Source organism: Rhinolophus sinicus, chromosome 13, assembly GCF_057876585.1.
Source record: "Rhinolophus sinicus isolate RSI-liver-muscle chromosome 13, RSI-T2T, whole genome shotgun sequence".
Classification (NCBI taxonomy): Eukaryota; Metazoa; Chordata; class Mammalia; order Chiroptera; family Rhinolophidae; genus Rhinolophus; species Rhinolophus sinicus.
In genome coordinates this window covers 12819290-12845949 of record NC_142513.1, presented here as the reverse complement: position 1 = coordinate 12845949, position 26660 = coordinate 12819290, and the positions used below count along the sequence as shown (strand labels likewise).

General features: G+C 46.6%; 1 protein-coding gene across 1 annotated transcript; it reads right to left on the bottom strand.

Moving 5' to 3' along the window:
• Nucleotides 1-787: 787 nt before the first annotated feature.
• LOC148756019 (uncharacterized) lies at nucleotides 788-26498 on the bottom strand. Its single transcript, XM_088789490.1, has 7 exons — nucleotides 26429-26498; nucleotides 23281-23358; nucleotides 23143-23234; nucleotides 21386-21471; nucleotides 20857-20869; nucleotides 20176-20317; nucleotides 788-1366 (listed from the first exon to the last, which is right to left on the bottom strand). Exons 1-7 carry the CDS (start codon nucleotides 26493-26495, stop codon nucleotides 1104-1106), a joined length of 741 nt encoding a protein of 246 aa, XP_088645616.1. The 5' UTR covers nucleotides 26496-26498; the 3' UTR covers nucleotides 788-1103.
• Nucleotides 26499-26660: the final 162 nt, after the last annotated feature.

Genomic DNA, 26660 nt, shown 5'->3' with positions numbered 1-26660 from the left:
ACCAAAAAAATTCTGTCAGTCCAAATCAAGAGTCAAAACGATGGTGCTGACCTTTTTTTGATATGAGAGGGATTATTCATTATGAATTTGTACCAACTGGACAAACAGTTAACCAAGTTTACTATTTGGAAGTGCTGAAAAGGCTGCATGAAAAAGTTAGACGACCTGAACTTTTCACCAACAATTCATGGCTCTTGCATCACGACAATGCACCAGCTCACACGGCACTGTCTGCGAGGGAGTTTTTAGCCAGTAAACAAATCACTGTATTGGAACACCCTCCCTACTCACCTGATCTGGCCCCCAATGACTTCTTTCTTTACCCGAAGATAAAGGAAATATTGAAAGGAAGACATTTTGATGACATTCAGGACATCAAGGGTAATATGACGACAGCTCTGATGGCCATTCCAGAAAAAGAGTTCCAAAATTGCTTCGAAGGGTGGACTAAGCGCTGGCGTCGTCAAGGCATAGCTTCCCAAAGGGAGGACTTGGAAGGTGACCATAGTGATATTCAGCAGTGAGGTATGTAGCACTTTTTCTAGGATGAGTTTGTGAACTTAATTGTCGGACCTTGTATGGGAAGCCCTCACCTGAGTATGACCTGTGTCCAGTCCTGTGCAGGGCAGGGCTCAGGCTTCCTTGGGTTAAGGGAGGGCAAGTCGACACCGTAAAGGAAAGGATTTCAAGACGTGGGCAAATTAATCTTTCCCCAGCCCAGAAACTCACACAAAATACATGTCACAATAACAGCTATTATTAATCAAGCTGGTCACTGAGAGAAGGGATTCACATGCCTGATCTCATCTATCCTCCCAGCAACCTTGCGAGGCAGGCGCCAAGATTAGCACCATTCACTGATGGAGAAACCAAGGCTTAAAGTGATCACAGCTAGTAAAAGATGAAGCTGGAATTTGGGTGTGAATATGCCACACCTCAGAGCCTGTGCTCCTGACCTCTGTCAGGATCCAGGAGAAAACAGGGTAGGTTGGACAGCATCCAGATCTTGGGGCAGAGCCCTGGGTGGGCAGGGAGGAGCCCTGGGTTTGAACCACTGCTCTACCATCTGGCTGTGTCACTTCATTAACTCAGCACACAGTTCCCTAGGCTAGCCCTGTGCCAGGCACTGAGGATATGGAGGAAAAAACCCAGGAGAGCCAGCACCCTCGGTTTGATACAGTGTGACGAGGGTCCTTAAGTATTTCTTCCTCCTTGGCTCTGTTTTCTTCTGTGAACTTCAGATAAGTGGTTGGGAAGTTCAGGGTTGCAAACGCAAATTCTGACAGAGCAAGGATGGGATGCAGATGGTGTGGAGTCCTGGCTTCACCTCTCACAGTTCTGAGACTTGGCCACGTTCTCTGGAAGCCTCAAATTCCTCATCTGTTGAGTGGGAATAACACATATAATAAGCTCATAGGATAACACATATGTGTACGTAGCTCATAGGCTAATCCACATGCACGAGAGATAACATAGACATATGTAGCTCAGAGGATAGCAATAGAAGTCGGCACTGTGCATGGAGGGAGCAGATGCCTTCTTTAAATACCATCGTGCTCAGGTATGAATTCACTCTTGTCAGATATCCCCCAATTATTCCAGAATGGCCAGAAACTATAATTTTAATGTTTAAAACATGTTCAAATATCTCCTGATTTTAAAACTTTGCATGAGCTAAAGAATACGTTGATGGGCCAGATTTTGTTCCTGGCCCTGTAGACTCTATAATAACTCAGGTCTCTGCAGATTCTGATCTTCTAGGATCCCTGACTAGGCAAGAGGTCAAGAGAGGGGTGTTCCCAACTCATATTTACCCAATAGGATTAGGATAAATTGCACACAACACAAGAAAGAAGTTTCTCTGTCATGTAGCAGAAGTCCAAAGGAGAGCAATGCATGGCTAACATGGCAACTCCATGAAGACGGCTCCTTCCATCTCTCTACTCTGTCATCCCCAGCATCTGGCCCTTATCCTCATGGTCCAGCATAGCTGCTGGAGCACTGGCCATCACATCAGCAATCCAGAGAGCAGAGTGGAAAAAGAGCTTTCTTTTTTTAAAAGATACTTCCTGACTTCCTCATGACGAATTCCACTTCTATAGTCACATGGCCACACCTGATTGCAAAGAAGACTGGGAAATGCCTTGAGGCTGGAAAGCAAGGTAGCTAGCTGAAAAAGGGGTCCTGTGACTAAAGAAGAAGATGGTAGATGTTGAAAGGCAACTAGCCATGTCTGCCACATCAAACAGCTTGACTTGTGAGGAGGGTGTGTGGATCAGTGAAGGGGTGCCACCAGGCACCCAGACTCTGCCGTCCACTTCATCTCTCCTGCCTCATACTAGCGAGGTCGGACAATTAAGTTTGCGAACTCATCCTAGAAAAAGTGCTACATACCTCACTGCTGAATATCACTATGGTCACCTTCGAAGTACTCCCCTTGGGAAGCTATGCACTGATGCCAGTGCCTAGTCCACCCTTCAAAACAATTTTGGAACTCTTTTTCTGGAATGGCCATTGGAGCTGTTGTCGTATTACCCTTGATGTCCTGAATGTCATCAAAATGTCTTCCTTTCAATATTTCCTTTATCTTCAGGTAAAGAAAGAAGTCATTGGGGGCCAGATCAGATGAGTAGGGAGGGTGTTCCAATACAGTGATTTGTTTACTGGCTAAAAACTCCCTCACAGACAGTGCCGTGTGAGCTGGTGCATTGTTGTGATGCAAGAGCCATGAATTGGCGAAAAGTTCAGGTCGTCTAACTTTTTCATGCAGCCTTTTCAGCACTTCCAAATAGTAAACTTGGTTAACTGTTCGTCCACTTGGTACAAATTCATAGTGAATAATCCCTGATATCAAAAAAGTTTCACAACATCGTTGCAACAAGTCTGAAAATTCAATTGCCGGACCTCACATGTCTTTGAGGCTCTTCCTGACCAAGAAAGGAAAAGAAGAAAACAAGACAGAAAGAGGTCATCTAAATATAACAATGACACAATAACTTACCAAGGACCTACTATATTCCAGGCCCTGTGCTTAGCCTTGGGTGAATGTTATCTCAGATGACCATCTTCCGGCCTCTCCCACAGCAGAAGTGCAGTGGAAGGGAGAGGTCATGTGCTGTCTGTGCCAGCTGGGGTAGGAGGCCTAGAAGCCCAATTGTTCCCCAGATGATAAGCAATCAACCCTTCCATTTTCAGTCCTGCCCTGCCCCTCAGTCTAAGGAGGTTCCTGGTCCCTCCAATCCCTGAGCCTTTCTAAGGATCTTAAATTGCCTTATGTGCTGATGGCTCCCTCTGAACATTCAGGTTTCAGCCTCAACTTTCTTATATCAGTCCCCACTCACCATCTCCTTTCCAGCTTCCAGAATTTGGTTGAGTCTTCTTATCTGCTGCTATTTCCTCATATGTTCTTTTTGTTCCCGTGGAAAAATGCCTTTATGTCATTTTATTGGAATTTCAAAACACAGTAGAAGTAAATAAGTGTGTTCAGTCGGCCATGTTTCACCAGCAGCCGCCCGCCTGGGTTCTTGACTGGGGGGATCCTCAGCAGTCGTGGGGATTGTGCGGCATTAGCATCCCACCCCTCTCCTTCCTCACCCAGCTCAGGAGCCCCTGGGACCCTCAGCACACGAGGCTATTTCTCTCTCTCTGAGCCCAGGCATGTTTCTCTCCTGCCTCCATACCCCCAGCTTGCTTCTCAAAGGGACTCTTCTTTGCACTCAGACAGGCCTGGGCAGGTGGATATGAGTCCCTGCTGCAGCTCATTCCTGAGAAGTCAGGTGTGGGCCAGACCGAGTTAAAATTCAAAGTTGGAGATAAGAGCCAGTCATTTCTAAGTTGCAATATCAGACTAACTCCCCCCCACCCCACCCCACCCCACCCCACAGGAATAGCCCCACTGTGTTTGCAATGGAGTCCAAAGTCAACATTCAAGTGGAAAGCCTGAAAGGATCGCACTTGTCCCTGAAACCCCTTAGGCAGGCATCGGGTTGAACAGACACACTGCCTCTCGGTAAATCCGACACAGCCAGCCGTTCCTCCAGGTTCCTACCCCCCTTCCCATCTTGGTTAGGTGCCCCTGGTTTGCATTGAGAAACCACAGTGTGTGAACAATATGCATTTTCAGACCTTAGCATCCCCCTCAGTGCGTTGTGATGCTCACGATGTTCGTAAGGGAAGAGGCACCTGGTCCCCAAGACCCGGGGTGACCACCCCTCCTGGTGGCTGGGTGCTGAGGAGTTTCCAGGGATGCAGGGCTTTCCAGGCAAAACCCAGCACAGGCCCAGGGCAAACCAGGAGGGTCGGTCACCCTATGAGACCATCTGTCACAGCAAGTTCACTCCTCAAACACCCTCCTGGGTGTGTCCTTGTTGCACAAGCAGCTTAAAATGGTAATTCCTTGCTCTTGACCACACCACCTACCCACCCCTACCTCGCCCAGCCAGGCAGATGGTGGAGTGGTTCAGAGGTGGGCTCTGGAACTCCACCCCCAACACTCAACAGCTGAGAAGCAAGTCACTTTACCTTGCTCTGCCTCGGTTTCCTCATCTATAAAATGGAAATAATAAGAACAAGTTCTACCCTATAGGGTTATTGCAAGGATTGAGTTAACAGATGCAAAGCACTTAGGATGGATACAGGCTACAATCCCTTATCTAAAACCCCAATGTCTCAGGGCCTTCATGAGTTTTGGGATTTTTGAGAGTTTTGGGGGTTTAGAAAGTACATGCCACATGTTATATAACACAGCAGTGGGGTCTGGATGAGCCTGCCATAATTAAACTATTAATGCTTCTGCAGAGAATAGCGCATGAGTATTCACACATCTGTTCAGGTTAGGTTTGGGCCACCAAAGGAGCTTCGGTGCTAAACTTAAATTATTTTGTTCATAAAGTTTGGCATCTCAGAAGTGCAGGGCATGATTGCAGACCTGTGTTAGGGTTTGCTATTATCATTCAGGCCCATCTGGTGTCACTGCCATGTAATTACTTCTGAGGACAACTGAGAACTTTTGTGCCCAAGGCCCCCGTGGGTTCTTGGGGTTTTCTAGTGGGGCCTTCCTTTCTGTACCAACAGCTCTGAACAACCTTAGAAGGCTGAGGGGATGCTCTCTTCTTTCTCTGCCCATGCCCTCAATTTAATGATTTCTCCCCGTTCGCTTCAATGTGGTGATGGTGGTGGGTGGGAGAGCAAAGGTTGCAAATTCAAGTCTCCAAGAGCCTTTTCCAGTCTGAGCTGGGGGGGGGGGTGGGCAGCAGGCCCCCAATGGGGGAGGGAGACATAGCTGTGGAGAAGTGATGAGCAAGCCAAATTTCTGGCAAAGCTGCTGTGGGTTCCAGGCAGGGTTCTGGTCTGGGCAGGAGAGATCGTGGAGACAAAGAGGGCTTCATGGCCCCTCAGGAGCCCCTGGGCGTCCACAGACATCTCCATGGTAGATGCTACTGCACTTGCAGAAAAGTGTGCAGAGGGGAATATGGATGCTTTCTTAGCGGGTGTGTTTTTTCTGAGCACTCCAAGAAATGCATGGCGGACTGGTGCTCCAGGTATTAAGACGTTTTACAGCGGCTATGAGAGGGGCGGGAGAGAAGCTACCCGGCATAGCCACAGTGAGACAGCTCGCCTGGAACCTACCTCCACACGTCACAGAGTGCCCCCCCAGCCCTCCCCACAGGGACATTCCTGGTGCACTGACCTTGCCATGGGATTATTTTGCAAATTCATTTCTTTTGGGATTTGATTGTCTGGAAGGGAAAATTGGTTCCTGTTTTTTTGTTTTTTTTTTGTTTTTGTCCATGGAGCTTTGCAGTCAAGGACACGGGCCCTTTCCCAAGAGGGAGAGGAAAGCGGAGGATTGGGGCCAGGCTTCCCCACCAGACAGGCAGGTCTGTCCCTTCAGGAGGGAGCCTTGCGCTGCCTGTGGACATTTCTAAGCCTTTTGCAAACTGTGGAATCAGAGAGACGTCATGGCTTCCTCCTCTTTTTAGCCCCTCCACCATCGGGGTGCCCCCTTCCTCTTTTGGCCACTTAGCTCCCCCTTACCCCAAAATGGTCCTAGACTTTGGACACCTTCCCTTTTTCACTTCCTAATCCAACCTCTTCGCTGCTCACAAGTAAGAAAGTCCCTGAGCAAGAACCCTGGCACAGGATTTAGGAAACTCTAGTCCACGTTTTAGCTCTGCCCCCACACGCTGTGACCTTGAGCTGGTCCCTTGTCCTCTCTGTGCCTCAATTTCCCCCATATATCTGAGGGAGAGACTGAATTTGATCAGGAGCTGCAAAATCAAATAACTGTAGGAGTCAGGCAGACTGAGATCGGAGATCAGATAAACTAGAAAATGCCAGCCAGGCTGAAAGGGGGCAGCAGTTAAACATTCCAGCTCATTGCTGCCACGTGGAAAAGTTAGCCCGGTGTTACCAGATTTCTGATTTTCCAAGAGAAGCTGTATTAGTCAGGATAGGCTGCTCTAACAAATAACCCAGAAACTCAGCCCCTTAAGACCCTAAAGGTTTACTGCCTGTTCCTGCCATTGTCCGATGTGAGCCAGTAGGGGGCTCCACACAGCCAAGGAGGTTCCTCCCCCCCTCCCACTCCCACCCCCACCCCACCCCACCCCCACCTCCACCCGCACCCGCACCGCACTGGGCCGCCCTTCTGTCTTGTGGCTCTACCATCCCCTAAGGGCCAAGAGTCCTCCCCAGGAACTTCTGTATCTGGCCAGCAGACTGGGAAGAGTGTGGAGGATTGGGAGGGAGGTTTTTAGGGACCCTGCAGGAGGTGGTGCATATTCCTTCTGCCCACATTTCACCGTCTAGAATGTGGTCACATGTTCCCAGCTAACCGCAAGGGAGGCTGGGAGCTATAGTCTTGTGTGCAGGGAAGGGAAGGGTATGGGTTTGGTGAAAGGTAGACTTTTAGTGACAGTCTTTGCCGCAAGCTGGAAGCCTGGATTTGATGTGAAAGCTTCTAATTTTTAAATAATGGCAAGTAATTAAAAAGTTAAAAAGACATTGTACGGATTAAACAAAACCTTAGGAGTCATATAGCCCACATGCTATCAATCTGTGACCTGTAGGTTAGATGGTCTCACCTTGCCGGAATGAGCTATGATTCTACAGGGAGAGTCCACGGATTATTGAGGGGGCTGCTTTCGTTTATTCGGGAATCCACACGTCATTCTACAAACATCTACTGAACTCCCACTCCATGCCAGGCCCTGTAATAGGCAGCGAGGACATGGGAAAAACAAAAGCAAAAAACAAAACAAAACAAAAAACCCACCTCATTCCCTCCTTTGAAGAGCTCACCGTTGTTTTTAATTCTGGGCAGAAAATAGTGGTCAATTTTTAAAACTAAATTTGAGAGTTATGTGCCATTAACAGAAGAGAATTCCTTAAGGAAAAGAATGACTTCCTAAGGGGGAAATTCTCGGCATAAGGACTTATCAGAAGAGCAGTGGACAGCGTCAGAAGCCCTGGCTGGAATGTCCCTTCCCGGCTTTATCATTCAGGGTGTGTGTGGGCTCAGGCAAGTGGTTTGTCCTGGCTGAACCCAGTCTCCACCCCCGTGAAATGGGGATAATGGTAGCTACTTTACAGGACTGGGAAACAGGAGAAGCATGTAGAAAAGCCCACCATGGTACCTGGCACCCAGTAGATGCACAACCCCTGGTTCCCCTGCTTCTTATGGGAGTGAAACTGGTCCTTGCCTGGCCCATGATGGACATGTCCCCTCACCCCTTGAAGCACGAGGCTGGAGGGAGGAATGCTTGCTCATTCCAGAATGACTTTATCATAACAAGCTGGCCAGTCGTCTTGGCTGACATCAGCAAAGGAGCACGAGCAGAAGCCTTGGGTGAACCCCAGGGAACTGGGGTGGGGGTGGGGGCCTGAGATAGGCTCAGATTATAGTGAAGAAGAAAAGGCTTCTGCTTAGGCCCCAGGTCACAAGACAGTGCTTCCACTTGGTACGGTCGGGGGCCAGAGCACTTCCTCTAATATAACACTAGAGTCTAACCCTGCGGAGGAGGAGCAGTCAGGGCCCCATTTTGCAGAGGATGGCGTCCAAGTGTAGGGAGATCATGCTCATTTGCCCAAAGCTACACAGCTGCTAAGAGCGGCCTGAAGATTCAAAGCCATGTCCACATTCTTTTCTATGCTTCCCAAGACTGCCTGGAAGGGAGGTCTCTGCTGCAGGTCTCCGAAGACACCCTCTGGGAGTTCCCAATCAGCCGTCCAGGATGGAGGAAGGGAAGCAGCCAGCTAGGGCTCTGAAGGCGTCCGGCACGAAATGAATTTCTCTGTCAGAGGCCTGCAGCCCATCTGCGTAGCTGGAGTTCCTTCCTCCCATCTTTCGTCCCTCCCTCCGTCCCTCCCTTCCTTCCTTTTTTCCTTCCTTCCTTCCAGGTTGATTCCCAGCTCTGGTACTTACTGTCTAGGTAACGTTGGCAGGCCACTTTAGCCTGCTGAGCCTACAATTCTACTATGTACCAGGCACTGCTGAAAGTATACTGAAGGTACAGGGTGAGATAAGACAGACAGACACGGCCTCCAGCCTCATGGGGCAGCTAACCTATTCCGGAGCCCTCTTGGAAGAAGTGATGCTTGTAATGGAGGAAGACACAATGAGGAACCACATTCATCAAGCACGGACACGGTAGGGATTTCATTCTGGGGAGAGGCAGAAATGGATTTACCAAAATCCCCAAGCTTACACCATAGAGCCACTCACGGGGCACGCACTTTCAGTGACCTGGGAGGGGTCGTAGCAATGCTACTCAGGATCCTGTGCTATTGTAGAGTTGTCAAAGTAAGCGATTAACTGCAGTTGATTAAGAACGCTGCCCTTTAACCTCTTCACCTTCCCCTTTGGTCACACTTGCCCTAATTGCGGGTATCACTGGGGTGGCTGTAGCAGTTGGGAGGATCTAACTAAGAGGAAATTGTCACAGGATCCCGACATCGACAGAAATAACAAAACTCAGACTCCATCCTTGTAAAGAAGACATGGGCAAGAAACGTGTGACGAGGTGGCATCAATTCAAAACCATTTCAAGATTAGTAATCACGGAACATGAGACATCTGAAACCTTACCGCTCCTGTATGAAAGAAACTTGATAGAGATTTTCCTAAATTGAACCACAATCCTAAAATGTTACGTCACTACCAATAAGGAGCTGTGAAGCTGAAGGAAACTTTTCTAAACGATCAACAATAAAAAACTTGGTTGAGTGCACTAGAGAAAAGACTAAATGATCTTCTTATTGTTTCTAAAGAAAATGACAGGACAAAAATGAATGTCACATGAAGAGATTATCCTAAAAGCATACAACCAAAATGTAGGAATGAAAGTATTATAGAGGTAAGTCTGGTGGTAAATGTAAATACGAGTATGTTATTTTTCTGAACACTGTATAGTGTTTATCGGCATTTATTTATTTATTTATATTTATGTATTTATTTTTAAGGTGGGCACAGTTCACAGGGGCCCATGCAGGCCTCGAATTGGCAACGTTGGTGTTAGTAGCACCACACTTTAACTGAGTTAACCAGCCACCCCTTTTATTGGCTTTTAAAAATTTGTTTTGGTTTCGTTTCTCATTCTAAATATGCACAATCTCATCTAATTTTGTATTCTTTACAAGAAGGTCTCCCCGTTTCAGGTCCACAAAACCCGGATGCACTTCTATGGAGAGGATGTGGCATTTGCAACAGCCTCAGTGGTCCTGGGGTCCGAGTTTGGCTGTGTGCAAGAAATAGAAGCAGAGAGAGGACAGAGGAGGGGGAGGAGATTACTGTCCATAGTCCTGACTTGACCTGTCACTGGATATGTGGCCAAACAGGACAGGGAATCTTGGGACCCTTATCCAGAGAGACCAAGGCCACATAAAGGACCTCATAAGTCATTTCCTCAACCTCCCACCAGTGCAGGAACCCTCACCTTGGTCGCTGCCCACTGAGCCTTGGCTCACCCCCTTCCCCAAATCCTATATTATCATAAGTCAAAAGGGAAGTTCTGTCAAGCTGACCACTAACTGTCTGTAGTACCTCCTTGGGTCCTGATCTTCCCTAGGGGCCCCAGAAATAATTGGCTGCTTCTTGCTACTCATTATAGCTCTGCAGAAACTTGGTATCCGTACTCAAGTTCTGTCCCTGCCCAGGATACCCCAGCTTCTTCCAAAGATTCCTCTTGCGACTTGACTTCCAAAGTCTTCCTTTTCTATTATCTCAAAGATTTCTCAACCACCCTTACATAGATATGATGATGACAATGATAACAATAATGGCTAACACATATTGGGTGCTTACTAGGCACTAGGCGCTGTGCTGGTAATCTTTATGGCGATTTTAGGAAATAGGTACAATTATGAAGCCCATTTGACAGATGAAGAAACTGAGGTTCAAAAAGATGAAATAACCTCCCTGGTAACATAGCACATAGGTGGTGTAATCAGACTCTCTGACTTTAGAGTTTATGCATTTAATCACCATATGAAATGGCTGGAACTAGGGGACTCCAATCTGTGTATAGGAGCATAATATTGATTTTTATCTATAACCAAAATAGGTCAATTCATCAGGAAGTTATGACAGTTATAATAATTTTGTATGTGCCCAATAAACAAAGCTTCAAAATACACGCATCAAAAGCTGACCAAATTAAAGGGAGAAATAGAATCCATAATAATAGTTGAACATTTCAATATCATATATGAAATTTTAAAAAAATTGTGGTAAAAATACACAGAACATAAAATTTACCATATTAATCATTTTTAAGTGTACAGTTCAGTAGTGGTAAGTATCTTCCCATTGTTGTCCAAACAATTTCCAAAACTTTCTTATCTTGTAAAACAGAAACTCTACCTATTAACTCCTCACTTTCCCTCTCCCCAGCCCCTGGCAACCACCTCTATGAATCTAACTGCTCTAGGTACCTCCTCTAAGTAGAATCACACAGAACTACTTGTCTTTTTGTAACATGCTTGTTTCACTGAGCATAATATCCTCAAGTTTCATCCATGTCGTAGTGTGTGTCACAATTTCCCTTCTTTTTAAGGCTGAAAAATATTCCATTGTATCGTTATCCACTCATCTGTCGGTGGACATTTGGGGTTGCTTCCACCTTTTAGCTATTGGGAACAATACTGCTATGAACACATGTGTGTAAATATCAGTAGCTGGAGATTTTAATACCTCTTTCTCCATAATTGATGGATCAACTAGCCCAAAAAACCAAGTCAGTGGTAACATGATCTGAATAATACCAGTAACTGCCTTGAGCTAATTGCCTTTTGTTATAGTTAGTTCATTATACCCAACAACTTCTTTTCAAGTGCATGTGGCCCCTTCACCAGGGCAGACTTAGGCTATGCCTCAAAACCAGTCTCACTATATTTCAAAATGCAGAAATCTTAGGGTGTGTTGTCTGATCACAATAGGGTGGGGTTAGATATCCATCACAAGGCATCCTGAAAAAACCCACATGGTTTAAAACTAAGCTACACATGTATATATAACCGATGCATCCCAGAAGAAATCATGAAGAAAATTGGGAAGTACTTCAAACTAAATGGAAATGAAAAGACAGTAGTATATCAGTTTTTGAGGGGTGCATCTCAAGCAGTGCCTAGAAGGAATTTTTAGCTTTAAATGTTAATATTAGAAAAGAAGAAAGTCTGACACTCTAGCCCTTATGGAGAGTCTCTTACATATTTTATTTTTTTTTAAAAATCTCTCTTGCCTGGACGAGGAGTGGTTTCTATTGTTTCCAAGTAAGAATCTTGATCAGTCATTATACTGGAAATGGGGTCTGTGGTGGTAATTTTATGTGTCAGGTTGGCTACACTATGACACCCAGGTGTTTGCTCACGTCTGGATGTTACCGTGAAGGTATTTTGTAGATGTGATTAACTTTTCCAACCAATGTACTTTAAGGAGATCCCTCTCGATACCATGGATGGGCCTTAAGTGCAGAAACAGAGTTTTCCTGGAGAAGAAGGAATTCTGCTTCGACACAGTAACTTTGACAAACTGTCTGAGTGTCTAGTCTGCTGACCTGTCCTATGGATTGTGAGTGGACTTGCCGACTCCCACAATTGTGTGAGCCAATCCTTAAAATCTCTCTCTCTCTCTCTCTCTCCTCTCTCTCTCTCTCTCTCTCTCTCTCTCTCTCTCTCTCTCTCTCTCTCTCTAATACATATATATATGTATATACAGAGGGTGCCCCCAAAATGTATATATACCTTTTAAGAAAGGAAAACTGTATTAAAATTGTAATAGTCAATATATACCAATAACAAAAGATGAATACAAGTTCTGCAATTACAAGAGGTGCTCAAAGTGGTTCCCATCAGCGTCCAGACACTTCTGATTACGGTGAAGTACTGCTTGAGCAATGCTGATCAACGTGTCCACTTGTATACATTTTTTTGGCACCCCTGGTGTGTGTGTGTGTGTGTGTGTGTGTGTGTGTGTGTATACACATATATATACTGTTGACACTTGAACAACACAGGTTTTAACTGTACAGGTCCACTTAAATACATGGATATTTTTCCATAAATACTGTAAATGTATTTTCTTAATAACATTTTCTTTTCTCTAGCTTACTTTATCTTAAGAATAGAGTATATAGAGTATATATAATCTATATAACATACAAACTACGTGTTAATTGACTGTGTATGTTCTCGGTAAGACTTCCAGTCCACAGTAGGCTATTAGTAGTTAAGTTTTTGACGAGTCAAAAGTTATATGTGGATTTTCGAATGTGCAGGGGGTCTGCACCCCTAACCTCTGTGTTTTTCAAGGGTTAACTGTACGTCTTTTATTGGTGCTGTTTCTCTGGGGAACCCTGACTGATCCAAGGGTGTCTCCCAACCTCCAGCCTGCATGTGGCTTAGTAAGGCATCTAAGATACCCAATACTTCCTGACCACCAAGTCCTAGGGACACTTGGACCAACGTGATACTGTCGGATGGTGAGATGGTCACGTAGACTTGGAGGCCTCGCCTAGTACTGAAGGAAGATGGTGAAGGGGAGCAGCTGTCACTGCCGGATGAAACCAGACTGCTCCGGTACAGGAGCTGGAGCCCTGAGAATGATTTTGCTAACTGTCTGACATTGGGTAAGTCGGTTCCCTTCTTGGGCTCTGTGGTTGTCTCATCTGTGAAATGAGAAGGTTGGACAAAATGACCTCCGAAGACCCTAGTACTCCTTCTAATCCTGAACTTCTACAAACGATTAGAACTCTGTCTTGCCAGCTGCGGGATATTGACCAGTCTATCACTCTCTCATCTTCGGTTCTCTTCCTTGAGAAATACAGCTAATAACCTACCTCGTAGCATGACTGCAGCTGAAATGCAACACAGAGGCAGGAAGCCCTGTGACTGAGGGCACTGGCTTTAGCAGCTGGCCAAACTTGATTTTGAACTCCAGCTCCACCCGTGCTCAGCTCTGTGAACACCTCGGGCTATTCACTTCACCTCTCTCAGCCTCAGTTTCTTTGTCTGCTAAATGAAGACAAATGCACCGACCTTGAAGGACTGCGGTGAGGATTAAATGAGACCTCGATTGTAAAGTGCATGTCGCATCCTAGGTATCTGATGAGTTTTCAGGCCTCTTTTCTCCCTGAATCCAAGTGGTCACAATATTTCAAAGCTTCTCTTTTCCTGGATGTCAAATGGGAATAAGGAACCCTACTCATTACAGTCATAACGGAACAGAGTGAATTGCTCCTCTCTCTGACGTGACCTTAATTCTTCCAGCCTGCGTTTCTCCCATAGCCTTCAGGCTCATAGCTCTTGCTATAGATATGCAAGTTAACTAGAGGAATTCTGCACCAGGAGTGAGTATTTTGCAAAAGCAGCCCCTAGACAGAAGGTGACTCCTGAAGAGGTGGGGAAGTATATACAAAATAATGACAGTTTATCAACGATTTACAGGAGCCTCAAGACTGGACTCAGGTCAGCGGGGGTCCATGGAACAAAGAGAGTTAGCGATTTCATGCTTTTATTTCTGTGGGTGCTTAGCTGTCTAAGACCCAACCTCTTGCCCCACCCCTCCTCCCTTCCCTTGACATAAAAGCAGCCAGAATTCAGGACTCTCTTAAGATGGATTTGTGGAAGCTTTAAGGCACCCCCCCACCCCCATCTTTCCAAGCTGGCACCTACTTGATCAATAAACCTTTCCTTACTCCAAACTCTGATGTTTCGAATATTGGCCTTTGAACAGTAGGATACACGAGGCTTGAACCAGTAAAAACAGTAGCTTCACATAGTGTTTGATTCACTGAAAGCTACCTGCTAGACGAACGGAAAAGAACATTATTGACTTTTCTGCCAGGGAAACAGGCACAAAGGGATTCTAGAGGCCAGCAGATGAGTCTGCGTGAAGGTCGCACATTCTAGTCCCTTAAGGACTACGGGGGCCGGGACTGGGTGCAAAGAGTAGAAGGAGAACCCCAGAATTGAATAGGTGGAGCCTCTGGCACCCCATGGCTCTCCGGTGCTCCTCCTGGGAGGAGAGGAGTCACGTTGGTGACAGAGACTCACAATGGGAAAGGCACCAGGGCTGGTGGTGCCCTGCAGCCTGCCCCAGACCCTCCTGGCTCGGGAAAGGAAGGCTCTGCAGTCACCAGATACCTGGCCCCATAGAAGCCCTGACAGCCTTAGCTGGGTCCTGCTACAGGCCAGGCTGTGCTTGCTGGCAACCACCTCAGAGCAGGTCTGCTGAACCTCACAGCTGGGGCATGGTGGGAAACAGCCTGCCTTTGGGTTCCCTCCTCCCCTTCCCCATCCATCCCCATCCATCCGGAAGCTGGGCCCCCAGCTCTCAGCCTATTGTAATAACAACTCTTCACACTGGCTCTTCCCTGCACAGTTCACCAAACAGGCTCTTTGGAAATGGCCTGGGAGGGGGGTTGGAGGGAGAGAGAGAAACCAGGCAGATGACCCCCTCCATTTTATAGGAGACGAAACCAGGACCCAGAGGAGAGCCCGTTTCCGTGGCTGCCTCCCCACTGGACTATGAGCCACTTGAGGGGAAGGACGAAGTGCTGATCACTCAGTCCTGCATTCCAGGCAGAGGAAACAGCAACTGCAAAGGTCCTGAGAAAGGATGCAGTTGTCCTGCTGGAGAAGCGTCTACATCAGTGAGCAAAGTGTGTGAGAATGACGGGAGACGCATTGGAGAAGTGGGCACGCGTGTGGTCACGCGTGTGGTCACGTAAGGCCTTGTATTAGGTTGGTGCAAAAGTAATTGCGATTTTTGCAATTATTCGTAACCTTTTAAAGCGCAATTACTTTTTTTGTGTGTGTGTAAAGCGCAATTCCTTTTGCACTAACCTAATAGAACATGAAAAGGAGTCTGGCTTTTATTCCAGTTACCAAGGAAGTCACTGGAAGGTGCTTACTCTGAGAGCAGACGCTGAGAAGACAAGAGCCAGTAAGACAGGTCTGTCCTCATCTATTAAATGGAGGAGGTAGACAGTTAAATAAGTGACTAGTCACAGGCACTGTGACCCTGCCATGAGGAGGGACCCACAGGGGCAAGTGCACAGAGCTGTGGCCTATTTCCAGCCAGAGAGCCTGAGAGCACGTCCCTGGGGGAAGAGAGATTTCCGCTGAGACGTGAACGCTGAACCACAGTTAGCCAGTTGGAAAATAAATTACAAGAAAGGGGATGGGAAGTGGCATTGCAGGCAGAGGGTACAGTAAGTATAAATGCCTGATAAGAGAGAAAGCCTGGGCGTTTGGGGACCATAGCCGTTTAGTATGGCTACATGGTAGGATGCAGGCAGGGGGTGGTCTGGGGGTGGCTAGCGGGGGTCTGCTTCTCTCACTGAAGGTACTGTGAACTTTTCCTACTCGGCAAGCAGCCTTCTACTATATGAGCTCTGAGGGTTGCATTGTATTCTTCCCCTACACATTCTGTTGCATAGTAACCAGTGCCCTAGTGCTGGGCATTTAGGTTCTCTCCGGGTTTTCCCTATCGTAAACGATGTTGTGATGAATATCTTCGTCCGTACATCTTGTGCACGTGTATTATTATCTCCGTGTAGTAACGATGGGACGTCCTGGGGACTGCCCAGTGGATAGGCTTGGGAACTGCCTTGGACAGGCCTGAGCCAGACCTGTTTCCCAAACCAGTCCCTGGGTCTCTTGGGCAGCCCTTTGCTGGGTGTTTACTTAAGGGGCCCTAAACAGGAAGATGCTGGGAGAAGGTCCAAGGGAGCGATAAAGGGCCCTGACCCTGAGCTCCGACTGCCCAGGCAGATAACGGGCAGGGAGGAGCCCCAGACCCAGGGCCCCACAGGTCCTGTTGTTGTATGTTTGTCTGTCCAGCTGACCTGGTGCACCAGCTCCCGGCCCCTTCCAAGGACACAACAAATGCACTTCAGGTGCAGGTCTTAAAAGTTGGGGTGCCAGATGTGGGGTTCAAACGCTTTGGTCCTCAGGGAGAAGCTCAGGGTTTTGAATGCCCTCCCAACTGTGGGTCACCTCCTGATTATGGCCATGTGTCTCAGCCCCTCCTACCTGCTTTGATGTGAGATTTTTCTTGTTCGCCTGATGTGTAGGAGCTGCTCAGCTCTTTTTTTTGCGGGGTGGGGGGAAGGGGTGTTTTCAAAGGAAACTGTTGCATATGTAGCTATAGATTCTGTGTGTCCATTGGAGGAGATGTGTTCAGGATCCTCCTATGTTTCCATCTTGAATCAGAACTACAACAAAAGGACTTCAAATTGAGCATGAACCTTCTACATGTGCATTGGTTCAAATCACAGCTCTACCACTAAGGAGCTGAGTGACCTTGGGCCAGTTTCTCAAACTCTCTGAATCCTAGTGTCCATATCTACACAATGGGGAAGACACCTAACAGGGTTATCGTGGAAGTTAAGTGAAGCTAACAAGTACTTGGCCCATAGTCCAGGCTCCCTATGAATGATGGTGTATATTTTCATTGTCCTCTTGGGTCTCCATCCTTTTTTTAAAAAATTATTCTAACAGTTTTATTGAGATAAAATTCACACGCCATATAATCTACCCATTAAAGTATACAATTCAGTGGTTTTTACTGTGTTTATCACAATCTATTTTGGAACTTTCTCATCACCCCCCAAAGAAAGCCTGTACCTATTAGGAGTCATTCGTTAGTCTTCCTGCTGATCTCCCTCCCTTCCCAGCCCCAGGTACCCCCCTATTTACTTCTGTCTCTATGGATGTGCCTCTTCTGGACATTTCATATACGTGGAATCATACAAAACGGAAATCACACGAAGTCTTTTGTGTCTGGCTTCTTTCACTTAGCATAATGTTTTCAAAGCTCATCCAAGCTGTGGCAGGCATGAGTACTTCATTCCTTTTTATTGTCAAATAATATTTCATTGTGTGGATAGACCACATTTAATATATCCTTTCATCAACGGGTGGACATTTAGATTGTTGCCACTGTTTGGCTCTTATGGATAATAATGCTGTGAACATTTGAGTGTGGACACATGTTTTCATTTTTCTTGAGTATATACCTAGGAGTGGAATTGCTGGGTCATATGGTAACTCTATTTTTAATCTTTTGAGGAACTGCCTGACTGTTTTCCAAAGCAGCTGCCCCGTTTTACATTCCCACCAGTAGTTTTTGAGGATTCCCATTCCTCTACATCCTGGCTATTGTCTGTTTTCTTGATTATAGCCACCCTAGTGGATATGTAGAGGTATTTCATTGTAATTTTGATTTGTATTTCCTTGATAGCTAACGTCTTCACTTTTTTTCAATGGAATCACTTTATGTCCAGAGACAGATAAATTCCGGGATACCCTGGTTTCAAAATGGAAACACTAACATGTCCCAAAGGAAAAAAAAAAAGAACCTTATATGGAAAAAGATGTCCATTACTGATTCACATTTCTTACAGTGATTCTTCCATAAGCGAATTAACTATTTCCCAGTTTGGGGGCATTGGGAAGTTTCTAATCTTCTTCTATTATCTCTAATAATTATAAAGACTGGTTGTCACGTGGAAAATGCCCATGATAAGTGAACAAAAGCAGGATAAAAAATACTCAGTTTAGTCATCTAAGCTGAAAAAAAATATCTGTTTGTTAATCCATCCGAGTTTTAGGCACCACCTTGGTGCCAACCCCACTGTCAGCTTTCTTATGGACAAAGTCCTGAGAGGAATAGCAAAAATGAAAGTACTACTTGAGTTGGGAATGGTGGGGTTCTAGGTGACAGATACCACACCCTTTCCCCACCTCTGTTTCCCAAACTCTCTCAATTGTTATTATATTGCCTTGGCAATGTGAAACCAAGGGAAAGAAGAAAAACAAATTATTGATCTAAGAATGACAGGAGAAACTTTTCTGGAGTCAGACTCTCAAAGTATTCTCTCATGGAATCTCCACACAACCCCTGGGAGGATGATATGATCATAACAATTATTACAATAATAACAACAACAACAACTAATACTATGGCACTTACTGTGAGTCTGATATTGTTCCACCTGTTAGGTCCCATTATTGTCCCCATTTTCCACTGAGGACGCTGAAGCTGGCAAGGAGATGCCCTCCCGCTTTTGTGGTCTGTCTTTCCATTGCCCACACATGTGCAGAGCTGCACATAAGCTCCTGTTTACACTTAGGACACACATCTGCCCCCTCGGACACACACAGGACCACACATGCCACAGCCAGACACACATGTGCACTCATATACAGGACCGTTAATATCCATACATATGTGCATTAGGACACGTGTGTCCATGTGTGTCTACATAGATACCCATGTGTACATAGGCCATACACTTTGGGACATACACCTAAGAGTGGGGAAAGGGGTGCAGATAAAGATGCAGAGTCCAACTCTTACCTTCTCTCTGTATCCTCCAAGCTCTGACCGCTGCTGGAAGGTGCGTACTGGACTGGGTGGCGTAGAGACAGATGGCTATAGGCTCAAAGGGCAGAGATGACCTTGCATTAAAAACCCACGGCCACCTACCAACTTCCAAGCAGGGCTCCAGAAGCTAAAGGGCCTCATTTTCCAGGCAACCCACCAGGCTTGAGCTGAGGGCCTACAGCACATCCAACTCTGTGCCAGAGGCTCCAGGGGCTGTTCAAAAAAAGGCAAGATCCAGGTCCTCCAGGGTACCCAGGTGGTTGAGAAGAGAAGATTCACAACCAGCAGCCCTCAGGGAGACAGCATGCCCTAGCGGTCAATGGCAAGCATTTTAGCAACAGACTGCCTGGATGAGAATCCTGGTTCTACCACCTGCTCCGTCTGACCTGGGCAAGCTAGTTAACGGATTGATGCCTCCATTTTCCCATCAGTCAAATGAGGAAAATTCTAACATCTACCTCTTAGGTTTGTTGCTTAAAAAGTACTACATAAGTATGTATTTATAAAATAAGTTGATTTGAGTGAAAGGGGGATGGGGATGTGGGGAGGAGGGAAAGGAACTAAATAGAATTTCCTCAGGATCCCGGCCCCACCTCCCACGAGCTGGGTAACCTCGGACAAGTCACAGAACCTCAGGTCCTCATTGGTAAACTTTGCACAAATCATTCTTAATCATTAAATATGTATCTATTGAGGACCTACTATGTGCCAGGCACAGCCCTAGGCATGGAGAATACAGCAGTGAAAAAGCCAGCCAGTCCCTGACTGCACAGAGCCCAGAGTCAGAGGAAAGATAAAGTAAAACATCTGGTACACAGCTGGTGCCCAATCGGTGTTTCTCCCTCTCTTTCAATGCATCAGTATTATAGTTTGGAGAATGGGGTGGGGGTGGGAGGGCGCTAAAGTGGGTAAAATTACCCAGAATCTCACAGCCACTAACAAAACTACTAGCTTTGTTTCTGCCAATCTCATAAGCCAATACAGGGTAATTGGTAAGCTCATGGTAAGCTCATGGTAAGCTCACGGTAAGCTGCTCAACAAAACGCTTTAACTGATCGATGCATTTGTGTTCAGAAGGAACTGTAGCGTATTTACCTGATGGAAAGCAACACAAGCAGTCATGGCCATCCCTCTGCATATAGAGGCTTTTCCCTTCTTTGGGACCAGTAACATTTTCGTTTTATGGAAGAAGAAACTGAGGCTCAGAGAGGTCAAACCACTTGTCCAAGGTCACACAGACAGAAATGGGAAGAGCTGGCTGTAGAAGTCACAGCTCTTTTACCCACACTCTTCCAGGCTGTTGGATGCATTGAGGGATGGACAGTGGGGCTTAGAGCATGAAGACCTGCTTGACTTTCTAGCCATCAGAGCTTGAGGTTTGGGGAGCCCTGTGGGACAGAAGCAGCCTTCCCCCCACCACTGACAGGCCTAGAAACAGAAGAAACCTGCTAGGCTCTTAGCTGGCCTAGGGTTCTCTTTGAGACCGGAAACCCCTCACTCTTACCCCCAAAGAACTTTGGGAGGCCTGCTTCTCCGGGGCGCAGAGCCCTGGACATCAACTTCATGACTTCTGGTGCCGTCTAGTGGGCAAAAAGAGAAAAGCCTCTGGAACCCGCAGCTGAGCTGGGAGCCAGCGTTGAAGTCAGCGGCTCCTGCTGCTAATGATGATTGACGCTCAACAAGTACTTCCGAACGCAGGCACTTTTACACCTAATCTAATGTAATCCATGCAATCACTCTCTCAAGCCAGGAATCATTGTTGCAACTTGACTTAAATCATCTGGGAGACTTGGGGAAATGATTTTCCATGGCAGAGCCTGGAGTCGCCCTGGGAGCTCAGAGGAGGAAGCGAGTGTCATTAAAGTCTTCCTGCACCGGGAGACGGCCCTGCATGGTTGGACCAAGGTGCATTTACCCTGAGGATGGTGAAGCTTTACGAGGCCTCACCTGCATAGCCTCCTCCACACCTTGGGAGGGGCTCTACGGTGCAATCACATGGTCATATGTTTTACAAAATTTTCAAAATTCAAACATTTTAGTAGCGATTGGTTGAGACCACTGTCTCTTCATCTAGTGGGTGATAAATATGTATTAATAAATAAAGTATGTGTTCAATAAATTGTGTTAGGTGAAAGAACAGATGATAGAGGAGTGAATGAGGGAAGTGGCATTGAGTTCAGACTTGAAGGAAGAATAGGATTTTAGCAAATGCTTCTCGTGTGGAGGGGTGCCCTCCACACACAGACCAAACTTAGGCCACAGGTGGTCTTGAATGTCAGGGTGAGGAATCTGGACTTCTGGGGCAGGCAATGGGGAGCCATAGGAGGTTTAGAGCAGAGGAAGAATTCGAGTGTAATTGTCAATTAAGCAAGAGTTGAATGTCACATAAGAGGAGACAGGGCCTTATGAGGGAGGGACCAGACTGGCTCAGATAAAACTGCTCTCACCCAGCACCACCAAAGAGCTTATGCTTGGGTGATACAATCATGGGGGTACCTTCCATTGGGGTGCTCTCTGAAGAGAAATGTCTCTAGAAAGCCCTTGCCAGGGTGTCCACAGATCCCTGGGAGGGAGAGTCCTGGCTAGGAGATTCCAAATGCCGTGGTGGGTGTCCAGCCTGGATCCGCTCAACACTCTGTGTTCTCAGCCCAATGTGGGGGAAAGGTTGGGGCCCTGCCCAGCTTAGGGTGTGAGGGTCCTAGGCATTGCCGCATGTCCCAGCCCTGTGCTGTGAAGTGAAGTGGCCCTTCCACAGAAGAGGAAATCGAACCTGGCTGAGCAGTGGTGAAAATCCTATGAAAACCCAGCTGCACTGCTGCCTCTTTCACTAGGCTCCAAGCCATCCTTTTTCTCTCCCACTGGGTCCAAAAGAAGCCTAGTTATCATTTATTTAGCACCTGTTTTGTGCCACGCCCCGTTAAGCACCTTCATTTCCCATCACCTGATTATTCCTCCAGTAACCCTGTGAGTGAGAGGCTATTTCTATTTTACAGAGGAAGGGGTGGAGAGCACAGACAGGTGCAGTTGCTTATCCAAGGTCACACAGCAGTAAACGGTAGAAGCGGGATCAAATCCAGACTCCTGAGGCAGCCCCCTTAGTCCCTAAGCTGCCCCCGCCTCCTCTCCTGGTCCAAGTCGAGGTGGAGAGACTCAGCTTTGCCAGCAGAGGGAGATCTGTCCTCAAAGGTAAGCCCTGTTTCCCAGAACTCTGGCCAACAGAATTCTTGCTGTTAGGAACCTAAGGGCTACTGTGTGATTCTGAAATATCTGGCCATCAGGGCCCACTTAGTCCCAGCTCTGGTGGGGCCTGGAGCATGCAGAGGTGTGTAGAGAAACACAAAACACAGCCATCAAATGAGGTGAGCCGATGGTTCACAGAAAAGGAGGTGCAATGGCTTATAACATATAAAAAGAGCTCACTCCTAATAAGAGAAAGCTGGGTGAAATCCACAATGAGCAGGCACTTTTTACCCATCAAATTGGCAGTTGTACAGGTGAAGGTATGGAGAAACACACCCTCATACATTACTGGTGGGATTAAAACTGGGTTTAACACCTGTGGAAGGCAATCTGGTACTAGCTATCAAAATTAAAAATATACAGGCATCCAGCAGAAATGCATAGTACATTAATCGAAAGACCTATACTAGACCTGCTCTGTTTAATATGGGAACCACGAGCCATGAGTGGCTTCTGAACACTTAAAATGCATCTAGTCCAAGTTGAGATGTGCTGTGAGTATAAAATATACACCAGATTTTTAGAATGGAAAAGAAAGTAAGATAACCTTAATAACTTTTTTATATTGACAATTGCTGAAATGATAATATTTTTGATAGACTGGGTTAAATAATTTTAAAAGTTATCTCCACCTGTTTCTTTCTACTTTTTAAAATGTGTTGCTAGAAAATTTTAAATTATATGTGGCTTGCATTTGTGGCTCATATAGGTGTGTTTTTTTATTATTGTGGTAAAATACATATAACATTCAATTTATCATTTGAACTATTTTTAACTGTACACCTCAGTGGCGTTAAGTACATTCACAATGTTGTGCCACCATCACCACAGTTCATCTCCAGAACTGTTTTTCATCATCCCAAACAGAAAAGCTGTACCCATTAAACACTAACCCCATTTCCTCCTTCTCCTAGGCCCTGGTAACCACCATTCTACTTTCTGTCTCTGGTTTTACTCAGCCTACCAAAAAGGCCTCGCTTCTCTTGCAAGGGAGGCTGGGAAATGTAGACTACCTGTGTGTTCAGGAAGAACAGAAAATGGGTTGCCAGTTTCCGCCACACTTGCCCAGTCTGACGCCCATTTAGGCTTGCGCCTGCTGTGTGCTACGCCTAGCAACCCAGCAGGGTAGCTCAGCAAGAGCAAGGACCAGAGGGGGTATGGGGGTAGAGACCCTGATTCCCCAGGTGTGTGACCACTCACTTCTGCTCTCAGGACCTCCATTTTCCCATCTGTAAAATGGGGATATAACAACAATAATAATAATCTCTTCCCATTGATATGGTGGTGATGAAAGCACTCTTCAATTCATGAAAGCCTGACTGCAAAGAAGTGGATGGCACTCACCCTGCCCTCAGAAGCATTAAATAACTAAAGGAGACAAGAATTCAAGACATGTCCCCAGATCTTGGGAGAGTGCAGGGTTTGTGTTAAGAGAGGCCGCCTCAAGAGAGGGCTTTATGGATGAGCCTTGACATATGATGAGCAAAATGGGAACAGACCCAGGAGCTAGGGGATGGCACAGCAGAGAGGAGGAACAGCACATGCAAAGGTCTGGAGGCTGGAACACCCGTGGTATATCGAAGGGTCCCATACCCTGGTATTGAAAGCAGAAATTCCCAAAGGGTGGAATGTGGGCTGGGCTGGGAGCTGATGCATACTTACATGCTTGTTCTTTGGCAGGACGGGTTTGAAAGCGAAAAAAAGAAGAATGAGAGATTGAAAACAGATTATTGGGGAGAAAAGTATTTCAGACTCGAGACAGTTGTCTCTGCAGCCTCTGGCTCCCTTCCCACCCATTCCCCAGCCCTGATGCAAGTCTGGCTGGAAGAAGGTATTTCTCCTGGGACTCTTCATACTGAGGGCCTGGCTGGCAGGAGACTAAAGCCTACCCCATTCCTGCCTGGGTGCCAAACTCTGCACGAGGCTTATACTGACAGCCTGACAGCACGCGTTAGGCCATGCTCATGTTTTCCATGCTCCTGGAAGTCTCCCCTCGAGATATAGTCTGTCATTGTGCCCATTTCCCAGATAAGTAAACTGAGGCTCAGAGAGGTTAACTAGCTTGCCCACAGTCACACAACCAGCCAAGGGTGAATCTGACTGACTCCATTGTTTTTTCCTGGGCCTGGGGTTTAGACAGAGCAGGGAGAGGTTTAGGGCAGCAAGGAAGAATGTTCCAGAGGGGCAGTATGGTACAGTGGTTAAATGCTTGACTCAGGAATCAGACTTTGGGGTTGTTTGTTACAGCAGCATGACCTATCGTGTATCCTTATACAAATGATAATAAACTAAGTTATAGGTCCTTAAAAATGTGACGACTTACAATCTTCCTCTTAGAAGCAGCACTTTTCAAAAGTGTTTGCTGTTTCAATTTTGGTAAAATACATGTAACATAAAATTTGCTATCTTAACATTTTAAATGTACAGTTCAGCAGCATTAAGTGCATTCACATTGTTGTCTACTGTCATTATCATCCATACACAGAACTCTTTTCATCTTGCTAAACTGAAACTCTGTACCCATTAAACAACAACTCTCCATTTCCCCTCCCCCCAGCCCTGGCAACCACCATTCTATTTTCTGTCTCTATGAATCTGACCATTCTAGGAAGCTCTTATAAGTGGAATCACACAGTATTTGTCTTCTTGTGCCTGGCTTATTTCCCTTAGCATAAAGTCCTCAAGGTTTATCCATGTTGTAGCATATGCCAGAATCTCCTTCCTTTCTAAGGCTGAATGATATTCCATTGTGTGGCTAGACCATATTTTGCTTATCCATTCATCTATCCATGGACCCTGGGGTTGCTCCCATCTTTTGAATATGCTGCTGTAAACATGGATGTGTAAATATCCGCAGTAGTATTTCTAAACAAAGTTGTTGGGGGCAAGAGGCCCTGACCAAGAAGCCTGGAGACCAGGTCTCCAGAAGCGACCACTAACGCTGTGTAGCTTTGGGCAAGTCGCTTTTTGCATCTGATCCGAACTTTCCTCCCTTTCACTGCCTACTTCACAGCAGCGCACGGAGACCAAGTGAGACCGTGAACACTCTCGGCAAAGAGAGAAGCCACGAGGGATTGTTATTGTTATTACTCAGTGGGATGAGGGCCATGATTTCCCAAAGGCATGAGTCACTAATGGTGAAATTCCAGGCATCAGGAGACGCAATTCTGGGCAGCAGAGACCAGATTCCACACAGAGCAGTGACCCTGACCCTGAGGCCCTGAGCGAGCCACACCCTCCTTCCTTGACCACTGGCTGTTGGGAGGAAGGAGTCAGTGAATGTCATAGGCATATGGGTCCTTAGGGTAGAATCTGCAGTCCCATTGCTTCACACAATTGTTAAGAAGGCTCAACAAGGGCAATGCACTGGGCCAGGGTCACACAGGCGGAGAGCAGTAGAAGCTGGACTAGAATTTGAAATTCCAGGCTGCCAGCTCTACACCACACTGCCTGCCATGTGGTTCCAATTCTAGGAAGAGGGTTTCAGAAGTGAGCTCTGGAAGAGCCATTGGGGTCCGGGGAAATCAGGGGACCCAAATAGACTCAAGGAGAAGTGGAACTTGCCTCTTCGGTGTCTCATGGAGAGTGACCTTAGAACCTTGCAGCTTAGAGCCCTCTCTGTACTTTCCAAAACCTTGAGACCATTGGTGATAATAATAATTGCTCCTATTAACTGAGCCCTTTCTAAGTCACTGGCTTGGAGCTAAGCACTTCACATGCCTGGTCACATTTCATCTCTCCTATGAGCTAGGAACCAGTGTTACCCCATTCAAAAGCCCCTAGACCTTAATTCAGTGGCATTTTCAAGGTCACAAAGTGAGAGGAGGCCAGAGCTGGGTTGGAAGCCAGGACTGGGTGCCTGTGTGATCTGTCTACTGAAACACAACGACCTGCTGCTTCATCTGAATTCTGTTCTAATTCTGTGAGGTAGAGACAGGGAGAACCGATTGTGCCCACTGTCCAGGTGGAAAAACTGAGGCTTGGAGCAGATTGATGGCATGCTGGCAAGAGGAGGAGTCAGGGCTCAAGCTCCCCCTGCCAGGGTAGGCTTCTGTCCAGAACATCTGGTCTGGGAAAGAGAACGCTCTTCCAGGAGCACACAGTCCCTGCCAAACCTAAGCCTGGAGATATGGGATGGGGCAGGGGAGGTGACAGAATCTAAATGGGGTCCCCCTCCACCAGTGACAATGAGGGCATCCAGTATTTAAGGAGCACGATTTGATTTCATGTTCACCCATGTTGAAGAAAATAATTTTCCTCTCCCTTTGAAAACACTTAGGTTCAAGGAGGTGAGCTCACGTGTCCAGCTGGCCAGGCCAAGAAGGTGTGGAATTGAGATGCTAAAGTCTGGCCTCTTATCAACCATGCAAATTCCTCTCCCCAAGGAGAGGAGGGAGAAGCAGCCTGGACACCCTGCATGGCCCAGCCGGCCCCCAGGCCCTCGGCTCCTGAGAGTCCACGTGCTGAGTCCTGGACATGTGGTTCTAAGAACCCCAAATTCCTCAAACGGAGCCACCATGTTAGGATTCAA

Bases quoted from the DNA above. Each gene is read 5' to 3' on its own strand.
- LOC148756019 (XM_088789490.1), bottom strand. From the start codon at position 26,495: ATGGTTGATAAGAGGCCAGACTTTAGCATCTCAATTCCACACCTTCTT. The intron at 23,359-26,428 runs GTGAGCTCACCT...CCCATTTTACAG, and splicing joins TGGCCTGGCCAGCTGGACAC to ATGGGAAAATGGAGGTCCTG. The intron at 1,367-20,175 runs GTGGGTAAAAGA...GAGGAATTTGAG, and splicing joins ATCCAACAGCCTGGAAGAGT to GCTTCCAGAGAACGTGGCCA.